This window comes from Trachinotus anak, unplaced genomic scaffold (genome assembly GCF_046630095.1).
Source record: "Trachinotus anak isolate AG129_WGS33_773 ecotype Australia unplaced genomic scaffold, CSIRO_AGI_Tana_v1 ptg000025l, whole genome shotgun sequence".
NCBI classification, from domain to species: Eukaryota; Metazoa; Chordata; class Actinopteri; order Carangiformes; family Carangidae; genus Trachinotus; species Trachinotus anak.
The window spans coordinates 5,344,133-5,363,287 of NW_027273876.1; the positions used below are offsets into that span (position 1 = coordinate 5,344,133).

The following is a 19,155-nucleotide window of genomic DNA, read 5'->3' on the forward strand; positions in this document are numbered from 1 at the left end:
ATCTCTTTGCTGTGGTAAGAGAGGTTTACATTCACAATCAATACATTTCAAATCAAAAAAATATATATTTGCAGCTCAGTAGCATTGTAATTTAGTGTGATTCCTTACAGACACTGTTAGTTATTGTTTTAAAGTCACACGTTATCAACTTTTAATGTAGTTTGTGTATTGTGTGATTACAACTGCATGTTTGCAATGTTGCTACTTTCCTTCTTTCTCTGTCCCTCAGAGCCACCACAGTTTATAAAGGAGCCAGAGAAACACATCACAGCAGAGATGGAGAAGGTGGTAGACATTCCCTGTCAGGCACGGGGTGAGCGCTAGATGAATATGTGTGCTCTTCAGCACAAGGATGTCAGAGCGTATTAAGTAATCCCTGTCAGAATACTCAGATGTTTAACAAACACTGAAGCAATTTTATACTTAAGTGATTTTATACTGAAAAATGCAGTGAAAAAGGGGAAGCATGACTTACTGTCATTCTTGCACACCCTCTGCAGGAGTGCCCCAGCCAGACATTGTGTGGTACAAGGACGCTATACCCATCGACCCAGTGAAGATGCCCAGGTACAGGGTGCTGGTGGGGGGCAGCCTGCAGGTCAATGGCCTCCTTCCTGACGACACCGGGATGTTCCAGTGCTTTGCCAGAAATCTGGCAGGAGAAGTTCAGACCAACACATACCTGGCTGTTACCAGTGAGTGCTTCAGGAGCTCGCCATTAAATGAGTTTCCACAGATAATTACTGCTATTAAAAAAACCCAATGTGTTTCACTAAAACCCAACATTAACATTTTTTTAAACAGAAAGGTGTTAAATCCCTACACAGCTCTCTAAAGTGCCTTGTCAGATTCAGAAAAGACTGGGTGTAATTACTTTACAAAAATGGGATGAAATCAACGTGGAAGAAGGGAGAAGAGGCAATTTAATGATTTAAATGGACTACTATTGGCTTCCACTTTATATATTAAATTGACAGAGGATAACATGTTATTTTACTAGTGTTCATAAAAATCAGAAATACTTTTTTTCCCCCAAAGAATATACATGTTAAGCCATGCTAGTAGCAGGGCAGTGTTGTTGGATGGTTTATCATTAAATACCCACAAAATTCTCCGCCCAAGTACACCCTCAGCTGCTCCTATCAGTGGTTAGTGCTAATTAGCAAATGTTAGCATGCTGACAGGACAGTGAAAACTGCAGATCACTCAAAACATTACCTGCCACATAATTGCGTGTTAACATTGTCATTGTGAGCATGTTAAGATGCTGTTGTTAGCATTTAGCTCAAAGCACCACTGTGCCTTAATACAGTCTTAGAGGCCTATTAACATAACGTAACGTAGCTAACGTAACGTAACATAAACGTACCAGACAAACAAATCTACACATATACCTGAAACTGCTAAGTCTGTGACTTCTTGTCACAAAAGGACCTGATTTAATGTAAATGTAAACTACAGTGATCACTACAACAAACACTCAAATGTGGATATAAAATATAGATGAAAATTGGTCATTACTTTGATGAGTCAAAACATTATGATAACCTATCTAATACACTGGTGATCCTCTGACCCTCTGTGGTATGGACTGTACAAAACCTCTGACGGTGCCCTGTGGTGTCTGGCGCCATGATGTTAGCAGCAGATCCTTAAAGTCCTCTAAATTGGAAAGTGGAGCTGGACTGGATTGGATTGGATTGGATTGGATTGGATTTGGACTTGGACTTGTCATCCAGGCACAACCCAAACATGTTCAATCAGAGTGAGAGTTTGGGAATTAGGAGGCCAGGGAAACACCTTCAACTCTTCATGTTCCCCAAACTAAGTGTGCAGAGTGGCAGGACTAATTATCCTGCTTAAAGAGGCCACCGCCATCATGGAACATCATTGCCACCAAGTTTAAGTTGGTGGCAAGAGTCAAACCAACACCGCCCAGAGAGACATTGCCCAGAGCATCACACTCCCCCCACCGGCTTGTCTTCCTCTATGTAAGCTCATCCAACCAGGCGACCCTCTTCCATTGCTCCACAGTCCAGCTCCAACACTTGCATACACATTATAGGCAAACTGTAAGTTCTTTACGCCTACAAGAACCCACTGATGCTGATATTAACATCTATTATATTGTATACCAGACCTTGATCTGCACCATTGTCACAAGATAATCACCATTATTAGCTCCATCTGCAAGTGGTCATAATGTTTTGACTCATCATTACTATTATAATAACATGAGTGGGGTGTGTGCAGGGTAAAGATATCATGCAGCACTCATTTTCTGAAATTATTATACATGAAAGTATGCAGTAGTCTGTTTTTTTAAAAAAATCCATCACATCTGTCATTTAATTTTTCAGAGAGATATGAAATCTATTTGCGCTCTGTCAGTAGTTATTGACTCTGTTTTAAAACTCTTAAACTTCATATATATATATATCAACTCACAATTAGGCCAACAGTGAGTTTATGTCACCATATAAAAAGATTCAACACTTATACCACATTTGCTGCCTGAATTCTAATCACCTAGGTGACTGTGAATGTGTACATGTGTTGTTTTGTTTAGTTTTTTTTTTCTTCTGAGCATCTCTACTGAAATGTGAAAATCACTGGTAATTTCACTCGTGCTGTGCATCAGTTTGACAAGTTTCTGACATCTAATTTTCTTCACTTTGTCTCAGTTCCTGCTGCCTTCACTCCACGCTGCACCACATTATCAGAATTCATGATATTCTCTCTCGCTAACTCACCCCTTCCGTCTCCATCTCTCCCTCCCTCCCTCTCTCTCTCCCTGACACTGCCTACTCTTCTTCCCTCCTCTCCTTCCAGATCTCATCTTATCATCTCCCCTTTTTTCTTGAACACATTAACGTCCCTACTTCTCCTCCTGTCCCACTCTCACTGTCCTGAGATCAACACTGCTTCTATGACAAACTCCCTCCTCCTGCCTTTCTCTGGGGAGTGATACAGTTTTGTGTCATCCTATAAAAGCTTTGATTTATTGCATATCACAGATAGGGATTTTAGTTATCTACATAGCGCCTTCTCTTTTCTCTCTGTGTTTCTCCCTGAGTCATTTTCCTTCCTCCTTTCCCCATTTCCACAATCTTTGTGGGAGCAGCTGCAGACAGTTAGGGCACTGAGGTGAAGGCTGTGTCAATCTGTAAAGATTTAGTGGGACAATGCATCGACTAAACACTGAGATGCAGCCGGCTGCCGCTTACAAGAACCACGTTTGAAGTGGGGTTTTGCCACAGACAGTTATTCTCTCATCTCTATAACCCTCTTACCTTCTGTCATTACTGTACTCGGCTCTCTCTTTATTCCATGTGTGTGTGACTGTCTCCCCTCAGGCATCGCCCCGAATATCACAGCCGGACCCTCTGACAGCACGGTGATTGACGGCATGTCAGTCATCCTGCACTGCGAGACCTCTGGTGCTCCGAGACCGGCCATCACCTGGCAGAAAGGTGTTTGTTGCACACATACACACACACGCACACACCAAGGGATTATGATGTCTGTTATCTGTTACACATGGGACTATAGTTTGCTGTGGCTTAACAAATAAAGCCTGATTGGATTCCTTTACCAGGATTTACCCGGCGCCTGGGCTTTTCATGTTTGCATCCCAATAGCAGATCAAGGAAACACCGTCCTTATTTTTCCTCAGGATCTGCCTTCCTCTCCTTTTTTTTTGTCCCTTAATGCCTTTTTCTCTTCCCTTCATTCTGTCTCCCCTTTTCTCTATTAATCCATGTCCTTTCTCATCTGTTCACACACTTCAGGCGAGCGCGTGTTGGCCAGTGGTTCGGTTCAGCTGCCCAGGTTTACCCTGCTCGAGTCTGGTAGCTTGCTCATCTCCCCCTCACACATCTCAGATGCCGGGACCTACACTTGCATGGCGAGCAACTCCAGGGGCATCGACGAGGCATCTGCCGACCTTGTGGTTTGGGGTGAGTGTGCAGGGATTAGACAGACAAGGCCTTGCAAAAACACACATACACACACCTGATGTTACGTGTTGTCAATGGCCAAGCAACCCTTCACATCCATTCAAAAACATGGTCTTGACAGAGCTGAAGTTTTATTGAGAGGCATGCATGTTGAGCAGAGGTTGGGGAAACAAGGTTGTGCAGTATAATAACAGAGCTGCACTCAATTCCTTCAGCCACAAAGAGCTCTTCTGTGCAACTTTGGAGTCATCACTGGGGTGTTTTCTGCAAGAAGCCATCAAGGAGCAAAATACAAAACAGCAGCATGTCATTTCAACTGAAATGAGTTTTCTTAAATTAGTTTCTCATGTTTTTTTTTTTGTTTTTGTGTTTTTTTGTATTGTTCTTCCCCAGGAAAAACATTGCGTTGGCTGTTTTCTCTTGCCTCAATTTCCTCATTTTTTTTTCTCTCTTTCTCTTTCTCTCTCCTCCTTTTGTCTCCACAGCTCGCACCCGGATTACCACCCCCCCACAGGACCAGAGTGTTATCAAAGGAACTAAAGCCATTATGACCTGTGGAGTCACACATGATCCCAGTGTAACTGTCAGGTAAGGAAACATTCGCCCACACAGAAGCAGTAAAATAAGTTGATTTATGCTGCATTATTTCCACTGTATAGTGGTTTTCTAAAACACATGTCATCAATGGTTTCACAATAAAAGACAAAAGCAATAGAGATGAAATCTAGACATAATAAAAGAGTGAGAACAAGAAACAAAAGGAAGTCTAAGCAGGGTGGTATTGAGCTGCTTTTATTCTGTATTTTCCTTGCTGTCAACTAATGAGGAGATAAAAGCAATAGTGTGTTAGTCCATCTCTCGTTAGTATTTCATTTTTAACAAAGTAATTCCCTAAAACAGCTGGGCACTGTAGTTTTTGGCAAATGTTAGTCAAGCAAGTGTAAATAGTGCATTTGTTGGGGACTATGGACGACTAGAGGCAGCAGGGCGGTGTACATGAGACTGATTCACCACCCACTGTGTCTACATGATGTGTTTTTAATCACCTTTGGATAACAATGGAGCTCGATGGCACTTCTATGGCTGCACAGACAAAACCTGTTACAAGGATACATTTATTGTTTGTTTTGATCTTTCCATGGGGTTTTTGATAATAATAAGAATTCTATGATATTGCCAGCCTTATCCTCAGAAGGTATCCACAGTGTATCCTTTGATACTGACTCATGTCGGTGGGTGCCTGATCATGGGATTCTGACTTTGGTAGGGGGTCAACCTAAAGAAGCCCTGCATTGGCATTCAGTGACTGAGCAGTGTCTTGCTAAAGCTAGCAAAGAGAAGGTTGACAGGATGCTTAATTTTGTGTCTACATATCTTTATGTATTTGTTATCCTGTACACCTGATAGTGACTACCCAATAATACACAATAGTTGAGCATACATTTGTTAATGAAGAGGCGGCAACATCAGTTAATTCTTGCTGCATTGTTCTCTCCACCTTTGGTCGTTAATTAGTCATTTGCTAGCCTGAGCACACAGTATTTATTATTTACCTGTTTGTATCTTATTATTCTGTGCTGCTGCCGCGCTCTGGCTCCCCCACAGGAGCGTTAAGGGTTCCATGGACTGCGCATAAACACACAGAAAACACAGAGAGCTGTGCCTGCAGCCTGTGACCGAGACATTCCATTTGTACAAAAGCAGACACCTACACACGCAACACGTGTAGTCGACCACCGCTGTGCATGTGTGTCATCACAAAAGCTTAGTCCAAACCAGAGCTGCACACAAACCGTCACAACAGAGGTTCTGCTGAATTCTTGGCTTGTAGCCGATATCAGTGGCGATCAATAGACCATTCTGTCCCTTTCAACTCAAAAGAGAAGGCGACATCTGAAGCCACGTTTGAGCTGTGCGTTTTTGATGAGTGTGAATCTGGTGTTTGATATGCAGCCGTCAGCCGCTATGATATGCATGCAGGGCAGCTCTGATGGCGAGTTTGAAGAGATGGAGGAGAGAAAGATGAAATACCTCACTAATAACATATTCCTCTCAGACTGTGGTGGAACAAAAGACAATGCAAACCCCAGTTTATTCATCGCTTTGCTGTCAGAAAGAGTTAACCCACCCTCTAAAGCTGTACTTCATAGTTCACATTCCAGCAGGTGGTAAGTAAATGATGTAAGCCAGGTTTTGGAATGACTGATTGATATTTCACAATATCTTTTCATGTGTATAATAGAGTAAAGTGTTGACATTGACACTGACTTACAAAGAGTGGCTCTGCTTTGTCAGACAGCGATTAGAAGTTGAAATGCACAGAATCAAACCGGCTTTTGGTCGAACTCATTCGGAGGTGTTATCAATGTTGAGCACTTTCTCCTATCCTTGGATGTCTTGTGATTTAGTTGTCTCACTTTTAATGATAATAATAATGATAATAATAATAAATGTTATTTATAGAGCTCTTTTCATACAAGAGATGTAGCTCAAAGTGCTTTACAATAGAAATGAAATAGTGCAATAAACTAGGAGTGAGGTCAAAGTTGACAATACAAATATAAAACAGGAGAAAAATTAAAAATTAATAAAACAGGAATCAGTAAGAATTGTAAAATATGAGAAAATTAATTAAAAGCCAAGTTAAATAAATGTGTTTTCAGCTGTCATTTCTATTTTCTTGAGCAAGAATAAAACAATATGCCCAGACTGTGCTGTTCATAAATTGACAAAAAAATGTGATGGTAACAACTAATTATCCTCCCTGACTGAGCAGAAGTTAGGGGGCTGCTGCGTCATCCCTGATAATGTACACTGAACACTGTTCAAGTCTGAGTTTACAGTGAGGATGACTCAGAAATGAGTGGTATACTAAGGTCTGGCAGTAACCTGGTCAATGAGCCATGGCTTTATCATCAATTACTTGTAACTTTTGAATTCACTGACCCAAAATTAGATGCTCATGTCATGCTGCATAGAGCAAATGTGTGTTGCTTCACATTTCTCAGTTGACTTTGTGTGCGGTCAGGCTACTTCAAAAGCTTTGCTGTGCTTATTTTGAAAAAAAAAGAAACTCAGTATTTGTCAGCTTAGGTCTTATTCTCACATTTCTGTTCATTATGGCCGCCGACCTGGACATCATATTTTAGCACCATCTCTAGTAATTTAGAAAATGGAGACTTTGGCGAGAATGATGTTGATGGGGTTTTCCAGGAGGCTACTTTTCTGTGTTTCTCTTGGATCAAACTCAAAGACAAGTGTTCGAGATGATTTCTGTGAAACTGAGGCTTTTTGGAAAACTGTAGGAGTTTTGCACTCCTTGCCTTGTTTGACAGTGTTCTTGCCTGAATGCACATCTCCCTAATCTCTCCAGTGGCAGTGGTGAGTGGCCTTGTATTGTGACTCACAGTCACAACGGACAGAAACTTGTGACAAATACCATGATTTCTGCTTAAAAGCAACTTTGTGCAACTAAATGTTGTGTGTTTGAACTGATCGGCTGGTGCTGATGATGACGATGATGACGATGATGATGATGATGATGATGATGATGATGATGATGATGATGATGATGATGATGATGATGATGATGCTGGCTCTGTGTTCCAGGCATGTCTGGGAGAAAGAAGGCACAGTTATCAACGTCCAGTCCATTCCTCGCATGCGTCTGGATGCAGATGGCACCCTCCACATCTCCCAAACCTGGTCAGGTGACATAGGCACGTACACCTGCAGAGTCACCTCCGTCGGCGGCAACGACTCCCGGAGCGCACACCTCCGTGTCAGGTAACCGCCTCCCCTGGCCTTCATTGCTTGCCAGCCTTTCTATTTTCTTCTCTTCCTTTTTTTTTTTTTTTTTGTTTCTCACATTCTCGCTCCTCCAGTATACTCACGTGCAAAGACACGGGTAGGAAAATGTTCACACACACACACACTCACCCACATCCAAGAGCCAGTCATGCACTCACCACCGCCAACCTTTTGCTGCCATCCCGCTTATTCTTGTTGACACCTCTGACTCATTTCCACTTAAATGACGCCTGTTCTTCCTCACCTTCCCTGTCCTCATTCTCACCTGACACACTTCCAGCCCCAGGGGACCCCCTCCTCCATTCCCTATGTGTGATACTACACACACACACACACACACACACACACACACTCATACTCATAAAAATGTTTCTGTATAGTTTTTGTCATCTCAAATCTTCTCTTTCTTTAAAATCTGCCTGGTACACGGTGAGCCACTGCAGCAGAGGGAAACTGAATATGAATGAGACATCTAACGTTGTGTTTGCCAGACTGACTGACTGACTGATGTTTTTGTGTTTCCTTGTCCCCCAATTGGCTGTCTTGTTGGCTGGCTGCCTTTTGACTGAGTTACTGTCTGTATTCGTCCTTAGCTATAAGGTTTATCTATCAATCTGCCTGCGCTTATCTGAATTTATGGCTGAATGAATTAATGATCCCCAGCTTTGGCCACATTTATTCATGTCTTTGTCTGTGCGTTTTCCTCCTATCTGTCTCCTCATGCCTTTTCTCCCCTCTGATGATATCTATCTCGGTGTATTTGCCCATGTGTCCATCTTGACAAGGAGCCATCTTTGCTGTCTTGTCTCACCACATTTCATCACCTGCCCAACTGATCTCTCTGTTAAAAAAAAAAACGTTTCAGCTTTACTTCAGATTCGTACGAGAGACGTTCAGAGAGGGAACAATATGCCCGAATTTGCTGTGATAGCAGAGATTCTTTTATTTATCAAAGTTGTCCTGCTGTTCCCTGCAGGCAGCTGCCCCACGCCCCAGAGAACCCCACAGCCGTGCTCAGCACATCTGAAAAAAGAGCCATCGACCTGGCCTGGGCCAAGCCTTTTGATGGCAACAGTCCCCTCATTCGCTACATCCTGGAGGTTTCTGAGAACAGTAAGTCACGAAACATCCAGCCTTTTCCAGTGCATGTATCCTTCTCTACCGTCCCCACCTTCCCTGACTCTTTGTGTTGTGTTTACAGTTATTTATACTGAGTTAGGTTGGGCGAGAGGGAACTCATGGGATCAATATTGCAGAAAGAGACATTAAATGTTGCGTGTGTAGATTTTTTTTCCCCTCACGCAGCCAAGCAAAGCAAATACAGCAAAGCATTTGAAAAAGAATTTAAAAGCATGATCAATAAGACTAATTACTAGTGTCAATCATTCCTTTTAATCTTTAGCTAGAAATGGAAGCTGTACTACAGTAAATCCCTCTGCAGCTCTGCATGTAACAAGTATGTTCAACTTAAGTCGAGCTGTGTTGGGCTTGTAATCTCTTCTCTTACTACTCTGTTCCCCGCGCCTCTTTTTCTCCCAGCACCACTTAGTGTTTTTTAATGAATTTGAATTTTAAAATGTGACCCGCCGTGACAAAATGATTGCAGGCATGAAATAAAGGGATCCCTTCTGAATATTACTGAAATTACTAGAAATGTTAAGACTCCTTCCTGAGCAAAAATGTCACACTTTATGGGATGTTAGGGTGAGTGGTTGGCATAGCGAAGAACTATACGAGTGTACAAGGTGTAAAATTTGACTTTCTTTGTTCCAGACGCTCCCTGGGCCATCCTGCTGGCCAATATTGAGCCGGAGTCCATGGCAGTGACGGTCAACGGCTTGATCCCGGCACGCTCCTATCAGTTCCGCCTCTGTGCCGTTAATGATGTGGGGAAGGGGCAGTTCAGCAAGGAGACAGACCGGTGAGCTACAGACAGATATCTCACAATGAGTTCATAGAATTTACCATCTGTTCCTACAGTCATAACACTGTATATAGATAATATACAGCAGCAGCCTTTGTGGAGGGCTGGACATGTTATTGAAAACTATTCTTTTTTCTATTGGTTTCGAATTCACCAGAACATTCCTTCGTGGCCGTGAGATTCTGTAGCACAGTGTTAGTAATAAAAAATAAAAAATAAAAAAAAAAAGAATCACCTGTTACACAACCTCACAGTTGTTTGTAAATTGTACATTGTGCTCCTGAAAACCGTTTCCTAGACAACCAGTTTGACTGATCCCTTTAGTCAAGAGACAGTGAAGAGGGATATATGTCTAAGCCTACCACAGCAGATACGCACACAAACATGTGCAATTGCATGTAAACACACATTCACACACACAAACACACACAGACACACACACACAAACATCCGCTTGCTCTCACATTCTGAAAGCCTGCAGGAGGGATTTAGGTCTGAGGTGAGATCGGGTTTGGCCTCTCTGTGCCCTCACACAACTTCAAGCACTCAACCACCCCCACCCCCCTCACACCCTCCCACTCCTCACCCTTACCGCTGCATCTCCACCAGTTTGTTACGCTACCTCATGCTGTGGCCCTCCTAGCCAGAGGAGGGCCACAGGGGGGCTCTGTTTGTGTGTTACGGGGGGAGGCTGGCATCAAACTCTGTGATGCCATTTGGTAACGCCACTGATCTTACTCCCAGCTCTCGTGCGCATCTTCTCCCCAGGTGCTCAGCGTGTTTTATCAGGTTAGATATATAGTGTTAGGTGGGCGAGCATCCTATGACTTTCTCAGATGTGGTCGTGAGGGTGGGCATTACTCATACTCTGGGGAGCAAAAGCAAACAAGGAGCGGTCAGGGTTTTTAACAAAGGGAATGAAATGGGTAGAAATGTTTGAGAGACAGAAAAAGAGGGTGTTCAGCTCTAAATCGATGCTTCATTTCATTGCTGCATTATTGCAAAGATTTGTGTCTTTTGCTTGAAAAATACCTAAAGCTCTGTATTCAAGATGGTTTTAATCTTACTTCTCACTGCCCTCTCTCTTCATGTCTCTGTCTGTGTGTGTGTGTTTTGCAGTGTGTCTCTCCCTGAGGAGCCCCCCAGTGCTCCTCCACAGAACGTTATCGCTAGTGGTCGCACCAACCAGTCCATCATGATTCAGTGGCAGCCTCCACCGGAAAGCCACCAGAACGGCATCCTCAGGGGCTACACCGTCCGGTGAGGTCATATTTTTGATTGATCTGTTCCGTTTTGGGATCTTGAAAATTTGGATTTGCATCCCACCAATAAGAACAAATATAAAGAAATAATATCCTAAATTCATTCGGCAGTTCATGAACACCTTCCCCTACTATCAAAAAGCTAAGCCACTGGAATTAAATCACACTCACTTTCACTAACTAAGATTACCTAGAGTGTCCCTTAACACCACTGCATTTAAAAATAATTTGGTTTGAGAGAAAAGTAAAATTTAATGACTGGTTTGACTTCAGAAACTTTAGTGACTCTAATAGACAGAGTCAGCAATATGCCAGACTGACTGTAAGTCTTGTAAACATGTAATTAGTTTGGTTTTCTGTTAGGCTTTTTATTCATTACATCCAAATGAAACAGCAGGTGTTTTCCAGACAACAGTCAGTGCCATCAGTGGTTTTTTAATTGCTTGTTTGCTGGTGCTTTGTCTCCCCCTAGCAGGGGGTCTAGTGTACTACAGGTCTTGGCTCAAGCAAAGAGGCACTGCACTGTTCTCTCTTTGTCAGTGGAGGATCTAAACTGTCAGAGTCAGATTAACTCTTTCTCCACAGCAGGTTCCTGTTGGTCACCATTTAAGTCTCCTGCGCTGTGTGTGTGTCTCAGGTACCGTCTCACTGGGCTGCCTGTGGATTATCAAATCAAGAACATTTCCAGCCCAGATGTGACCAACCTGCTGCTGGAGGACCTCATCATCTGGACTAACTATGAGATTGAGGTGGCTGCCTACAATGGGGCAGGTTTGGGCACGTTCAGCCATAAGGTCACTGAGTGGACCTTGCAGGGAGGTGAGCGCCCACATCAGTGTTTTATTGATCAAGAATCTGAGCTGATATGCTGGCTGCTTTCTTTCCTTATTATTGGATGTGATTGATTTTAATTGATGCTGCATTTATATGTGCTACATTTAATCAAGCTCCTCTTTAAAACGTGATGAATGTTCAATAGTGCAAGGTCCTGCTGTTATACACCAACAGAAATCATGTAGAAGTCATCCAGTTTAATGTATCTAAAGCCAGTGCTCACTGTGGTCCAACTTTAACTCTTCTTTGTAAGGACCACACAAAGGTGTGACATCCCCCTAAAATCCATAAGTGGCTCACACAGTCACAAACAAACCCACAGAGAGCCTGGGTATTAAGTGTCAGTGTCATCAGAAAGAGAGTGATGGCAGCTTCTGCCCTGACCTGTGCAGCAGCGATCAATACTGACATCAAAATAGATGCAGGCAGACTCCTACCAGACAACTCAAAGACACTCACACCTTTTTTTTTTGCCTTTCCACTTCTTTATCCTTCTCTCCCTCTTCTTCCTTTCTGTCACCCTTTTTCCTTCCTCCTCTTGTCCAATCCCAGTACCCACCATCGCCCCTGGCAACGTGCAGGCCGACGCGGTCAACTCAACAACTATCCGTTTTACGTGGACAGCCCCTAACCCCCAGTTCATCAATGGCATCAACCAGGGCTACAAGGTCAGTAGCTGCGCCGGTGCCATCACCAGCAGCCGTCACTTCCATTGAGCGAACTGTCAGAGCTGAACGTGTAGAGTCACACATCCTGTTTAACAAGAAGGGGAGACAAGCCAAGGGGCAAAAGATATTTGGTGCCACAGTGAACGATAGACCCGGTTCTCCCATTTGTCAGTCGGAGGTCATTCTCTTTATCTTTGCTACCATTTTTCATATGTTTTGTTGTGAAGCTGTGTGCACGTAATGATGAATGTCTTCATTATTTTGTCATGGGCTCTTGAATGTAGTCCATCTCTCTGCTTCTTGTGTATGCTTCACTGAAATGAATGTCACCCACAGGGAATCATAAAGCCACATCCATAGGGGTGGTTCTATTTTTCCATTGACTCTATTGAGACTTAATTATGTCATTGAGGGGTTTTTTTTTCTCCTCTTCTTTTTGTCTGTGTGCTCAATGGCGCTCCACAGGCCTCACTCAGCTGGGCGGAAGGGGCCACTGTACAAACGCAATCTGAATTTTAAACACCACCTTTTTTCTCCAGGGAGGGACTCGGGCGGCAGCGAGAAAAAAGGGAAATGGAGGGTGTGAAAGGTGATAGAGACCGAGGCGAAGGAAGAATTTCAGGGAGAGAGATAGAGAGACTGGCAGACAGTCAAACGTCTATCTGTCTCACATCCTCTTGCCAGCTCTTTACTTCCCTGGAAGCACTTTCACCACAAACTGGAAACAAACCCAACAGACACGCCACTGAGGCTCATTACCTAAGCACCTAATTGGTCAATGCAGGTCCCATTTGTGTTTGCTATAAGGTCTGCAGTCAACATGCATCATAAGATGCGATCATGCCTCTCTTCAGCCTTAACTCTCTCTCCCTCTCCCAGCTTGTCGTAGTGGAGCTATTCAGCCATTCGTTCCCAGTCAAAACCTCTTCAGGGCATCTTTCTAAATATATCTGGGAGATCGGTGAGGCCAAAAATCTCCTCAGAGTGTCTCACTTTACCACAGAGGCACACTACTGTTAGTTTTGTGAGAATAGATGTGTGAGAATGATTACAGAAAACATGATTAGATGCTTTATTTCTGACTGTCTGGGTAATTTTCCTCACACTTTTTTTTTATTTGTCTGTTTTAGTTGCTGGCCTGGGAACCTGGCAAAGAAGAACAAGTTACTATGGTAACAGTGCGACCGAACTTCCAGGACAGCGTCCACGTGGGATATGTGACAGGTCTGAAGAAGTTCACTGAGTATAACACCTCTGTGTTGTGTTTCACTACACCTGGAGACGGCCCCCGCAGCCCGCCCAGTGCCGTGAGGACACACGAGGACAGTGAGTGACTTTCCTACCACACTTCTCTCTCTCCTGTGGTGGCGAGGGGACGCCAGCATCTCCCAGTGACACATCCTTTGGGCGAGATCTATTATTCATGCAGAACAAAATTGGAGAGAAGTACTAATGAATGAGTATATTCTACATCCAGCCAGGATCATCATAATTGGGACTTAGTTCCCTCAGAGATTATTGGTTAAGCTTTAAAAACTTAATTTTCCTCAACTTGTCATCAAACCGTTTTCAGCAATTACCTTTTTTTCCTGATCTTGTTATAGACACATTTAAAATGCAAATGCTGGTAGACTAAGTCCAGTACACCAGCTGATCAGTAATGAGCTCTAACCGTATGTATAGTGGATCATTTGCCCATCGGCCTCGCTCATTATTTTTATTTATCCCCTTCCAGCCCCTGGTGCCGTGGGTCACCTGAGTTTCACTGAGATCCTGGACACTTCACTCAAAGTGAGCTGGAGTGAGCCCGGCGAGAAGAATGGAGTTCTCACAGGTACGTTCACCTCACTCCAAAAAAAAAAAAAAACTTTTAATGAGGCAGGAAAGGAAAGAAACAGCAGTTTGTCCAAGGTGGAGCTGAGACTGGAAGAATTTGGTGTATTTGGCTTTGTAACAGCTGCTTGACCTCATTTAGTGATGGTAGCTCTTAAGTTGCATACTTTAAGGACATCTACTTTATTAGTTGTTGTTGATTTTATTTAGGTCATGTAGACACTACAACCTAGACCATGAGCTTATAAGACACATAAGCTCAGGTGGGACAACACTGTCTCCTTTCCTGAGCTCTGCACAGTAAATCTGCTATAAAAAAAAGGCTGCTTTAGTACTGTATGCCCCTTAAATCATCACACTGTACAAAGTCTCATCCAACTTACATAACAAACAAACCTCCACACTGAGACTATTAAACCTGTTCCTGTTGATAATGGTGGTGTACCTGAGAGATCTTTGGCTTTTTATAAGTTTGCAGTTTGGGTTTGTGTCATACATCATCTCTTTCTCCATACATAAGGAACAATTAGTGCTGAGTGACACAAATATTATACTGTATCCCGTTTTGAACCTAAATAAAGGAAGTAAATTTGTAAAATCAAGTCTTGCTAATCCAGGGATGGAAATGCAAAATGTTAATATTCCATTTTACATAATGCTCTTACATCAGTCTGCGCAAACTTGGAGTAGAGAAAGAAATGCCAACCAGTGACATTCAGATTCAAGTGTTTACCGAGGTTGAGATTTAGCAGCATATTGTAAAGTGTTCTTCCAAAACATTTTGATGTGCTGCACATTCCCAGGAGACAAACACTGACATGCCATATGAAATTATTGATTTGGCAAGAAATGCTTCCTAATGCCTTATGCAATCACATGAAAAGAGCTTCTGGCCAAAGAGCAAATTGCATTAACTTTGAGAGGGTGAGCGTGTGTGCGTGTGTGGATGGGAGTGGGCGGAGGATGTGTGTGCAGGGAGGTATAATCACAGGCTGATTTAATTTGCTATATTCAATTTTTGATGGAGTTTATTTAAATTTCCTGTTAGCTTGCCCCGTAGCATGCGAGCTGAGAGTTGCTATTGTAGTAGAAACTGCTGTTGAATTTTCCCCCGAGAGGATCCTCTGTCTGTCGCTGTGAACCTATCTCTGCTGCTCCGCAGGTTACCGCATTTCATGGGAGGAATACAACCGAACAAACACCAGAGTTACCCACTACCTGCCAAATCTCACCTTAGAGTACAGGGTCACCGGACTCACTGCTCTCACCACGTACACCATTGAAGTGGCAGGCATGACCTCCAAGGGCCAGGGCCAGCTGTCCTCCTCCACCATCTCCTCCGGCGTCCCGCCAGGTCAGTAACCAAACAATCAGATACTTAAAGATCAGTGCACCCAAATAACATAATATTTTCTCACTTACATCCCAAACATATTGAGCCAGGTTATGAGAAACCGCCTCCACCTCAGTAATGACATTTCATTTTGAAACGCTCACAGCACTAAAACTTTGCATAAGAAAAACAACAATTTAGACATCTATTTCCAGACACTGTCTCTCGGTTACTCTGTCTGCATATTCCACAGACCTTACTATCAACGCTTTTCATTATTTTCCACTGAAAGCAGTGCTTCAGAGATTTAGTGCTGCACTTTCATAAAGGCATGGGACTTATGAGAGGCTGATTTGAATAAGAATCATCAAAACTGAAGCAAAAAAGAGACCAAGATATCCTCCCTTTCAGTTCCAGTATGGGTCAAGGGAAAAAAAAAAACACTGGATCCTATGTTTCCCAAAATACAATTCAATGGCATTTTATTAGGCTCTCCCTTTTAATAGGGCCGCATAAAACCCATCTCTAGTTTGTAATGTAAGCTTTCAATTAAAATTGTTAAGTCTCAAGCCCAAGCCTACATAACCCTGATGACATCATCAGGGTACATAACATTTTTAACAGCAGGGAACCTTTAATAAACCTCCCCTTCTCATATATTACTGTTTCCCATTGAACTCGGTGAACACGCTCTGTGCTGTCTGGCGCCAGACACAGTGAAATCAGACCCCAGCCAACTCAGCTGGGACAGGAACCTGACCGATGCACATCCACAAAATAAACAGCTCCCAAGAGAGCACGAAGGAGGACAATTACAGCGTGTAATGATTTCATATCTGCAAAAATTGTGTAGCAGAAATACAGCGCCCATGTCAACCATTAGAGCAGCACTCCGAGCCTGGAAGTGTGTGAGAACCTGTGAAATGACAGGCTGATAATTTTCAGAGCAGGCTTCAGTGCAGCAGTTACAGTCCCCAAAATAGTGATTAATCGCATTGTATGTGTGTAAAGAAAACGCCCATGTGCCTGCAACTGTACGGTAATGATCCAGCTGAAAGCCACCTCAGTAATCAGTCATGCAAATAGTTTAAAGGTGGTAATTTCACCACTATGCGTATAATCTGCATTTCATTAGGGGTGAATACACCCGCATTTAAGCAATCTCGGAAAAATTGCTGACTATGCCCATGGGAGCGATTATATCTTTTTAATATTAGGCCTCTGTCCACGCTCCAATATGCCACGGTTTGACGTTAATATCTTCATCCAGGATTTATGTAAACTATATTGTGCTTCGGAATGGGGATAGGTTATGGTAGGCTTAATGTTTATCTTGAGGGGAGCATTATGGGGGGGAAAAAAACAACATGAAGAATGAATTATTTAATGCAGTGACACACTCTCATACATACCTGCCTAAACACACAAAAAGCATCCCAACATACACACACAAACAAACAATGGTGTTCATATACACAAAATTGCCCTCCCACTGTTGTTTGAATTCACCGATTTCAGATTTGTCTCCCCTCCAGGATTTCCAGGGAACAATCCATTCTTATTGTTTACTCAGCTCAAGTGTAAACAGTGGGGTATCAGATTGAATCGTATCTCCAGATAACTGCAGTGTAATTGACATTCATGGCATTGTCTCTGGCTGTGTACTGTGTAAGCATCTTTTCCAAATCTGATCTGCTTTTTGCTGCCTTAGCTGAAGTTGGGAGCACAAGGGAGGGAATTAGGTGAGAAATGTTATCTGTGTGCAGTATCTGTACGGCCACAGGAGGGCACTGTGGTAGATGGATTTTTACCCATGTAAAGCCTGCAGACCAAAACCACCCTGTGAGAGACAAAATCAACCAATAGTTGTGTCGCTCATTTGTTCCCTCATTTTCTCTTTATCCAACTTTTTTTTTTTTCCTTCCTCCCTGCTTCTTCACAGAGCTTCCCGGCCCTCCCACCAACATGGCTATTTCCAACATCGGCCCACGCTCCGTCACCCTGCAGTTCAAACCTGGCTATGATGGCAAGACTTCCATTTCCCGTTGGCAGGTGGAAGCCCAGGTGAGGCAGATTTAATCCAGAGCTGAAGTTAATCACGTTACTGCTTTTGGAGTCATCTCGTTTATTTTGGATTAATGATACGATTCCAAGACTGAACAGAGATCTCATTGACACCTTTAGATGAACTGAATCTATTTGTCGTGCTTTATTTGTCTTGGGCTCAGGTGGGCATGGTGGGGGAAAATGAGGACTGGCTGATGGTCCACCAGGTGTCCAACGAACCCGAGGCTCGCTCTTTAGAAGTGCCAGGTCTCAACCCATACACCTTCTACAGGTAACCTACTGGGAACTGCATCTGCTTCATTAACCTGAATGTATGTCAATCTGAATGTAACAAAAACAAAGAAACAAATCTGTAAATGAGACCAGACTTTGACTAGATGTCTAATTTCCATCAGTTTTCTCGAGCCAGTCAGACTAAAAATAACATTTCCTACAAAGTTAATATATAGAAAGAACCACAGCATCAAACAGAAGACAAGTAGCTCAACACACAGAACCATGCAGGTTCAATCTGCTCTCATAGGACGTTCATACACAGCAACTACCGTGAAGAATTGTCTTATTAGGGATGAACCTGCTCATGATTTTTCTCGTGTATTCTTAGCTGGATAACATGGAAATTAAGCTTGTGCAGCTTGTGACAAACAACAGATAAGGTGTATGTGCACTTCAGGATCTCAGCTAATTTCAGTTTATCCCAGGAGCTTATCTTATTCCGTTTTCCTCTGATTTAGATACAAGCTTGTTACGGCTAGTGTGTCTTTAAAATTATTTTACAGTGTGCGCATGATCTTTATCTCAGTCCGGCCTGCTTGTTTTTCCGTGATCACACTCAATATAACCAATTAACATTTCACAGAGCCGATCCCCAAAGACCCACAACAGCTACAGTTCTCATCATCCCAGCATCAGTGCTGCCACTTTACATTTCACCACAGCTAAACGCTCACATTGGATACATCAGGCTGTAACACAAATAAGCCCCCCACTCAGCATATTCATACTGTATTTATATTCAGTGCTGTGATCTCAGTTCAAACGCAATAAGCCTCATGTAAGAGGATGCACGCTGCAGCTGCCGTGATAAGGCTGGTGGTTCATTTTGATTTGCCCGATCCTGAGCTGTGATTTCACTTCCAGTGAATACATGCTTCTGCAAAAGTTGCATTATAAACATGTTTAACTCCAAACTCCAGGTTCCGTATGCGCCAGGTGAACATAGTGGGCACCAGTCCTCCGAGCCAGCCCTCCAGAAGGATCCAGACCCTACCGGCTCCTCCTGACATGGCCCCTGCCAACGTCACCTTGCGCACCGCTAGCGAGACCAGCCTCTGGTTACGATGGATGGTAAACAGGAATCTGCTTCTCCTCTGTGCACATCCTTTACATTTATTAATCATGATGTTACATTATAAAAATAGCTTAATCAAAGGATTCTGGCTTGTTTTGACCCACATTTTTCTCC

The 19,155-nt window shown here is 43.1% G+C and overlaps 1 protein-coding gene across 8 annotated transcripts in view; it reads left to right on the top strand.

Moving 5' to 3' along the window:
- sdk2b (sidekick cell adhesion molecule 2b) overlaps positions 1–19,155 on the top strand; it is a 253,404-nt gene that overhangs the window by 205,327 nt on the left and 28,922 nt on the right. For all 8 annotated transcript variants that reach the window (XM_071462774.1, XM_071462772.1, XM_071462775.1 and 5 more), the window contains 17 exons: positions 230–313; positions 501–695; positions 3,357–3,473; positions 3,792–3,959; positions 4,445–4,547; positions 7,569–7,745; positions 8,746–8,882; positions 9,543–9,690; positions 10,813–10,953; positions 11,593–11,774; positions 12,342–12,457; positions 13,588–13,783; positions 14,193–14,291; positions 15,453–15,644; positions 17,566–17,687; positions 17,852–17,961; positions 18,887–19,037. In XM_071462774.1, coding sequence (XP_071318875.1) covers positions 230–313; positions 501–695; positions 3,357–3,473; positions 3,792–3,959; positions 4,445–4,547; positions 7,569–7,745; positions 8,746–8,882; positions 9,543–9,690; positions 10,813–10,953; positions 11,593–11,774; positions 12,342–12,457; positions 13,588–13,783; positions 14,193–14,291; positions 15,453–15,644; positions 17,566–17,687; positions 17,852–17,961; positions 18,887–19,037 — 2,438 coding nt within the window. The remainder of the gene's footprint in view (positions 1–229; positions 314–500; positions 696–3,356; positions 3,474–3,791; positions 3,960–4,444; positions 4,548–7,568; positions 7,746–8,745; positions 8,883–9,542; positions 9,691–10,812; positions 10,954–11,592; positions 11,775–12,341; positions 12,458–13,587; positions 13,784–14,192; positions 14,292–15,452; positions 15,645–17,565; positions 17,688–17,851; positions 17,962–18,886; positions 19,038–19,155) is intronic.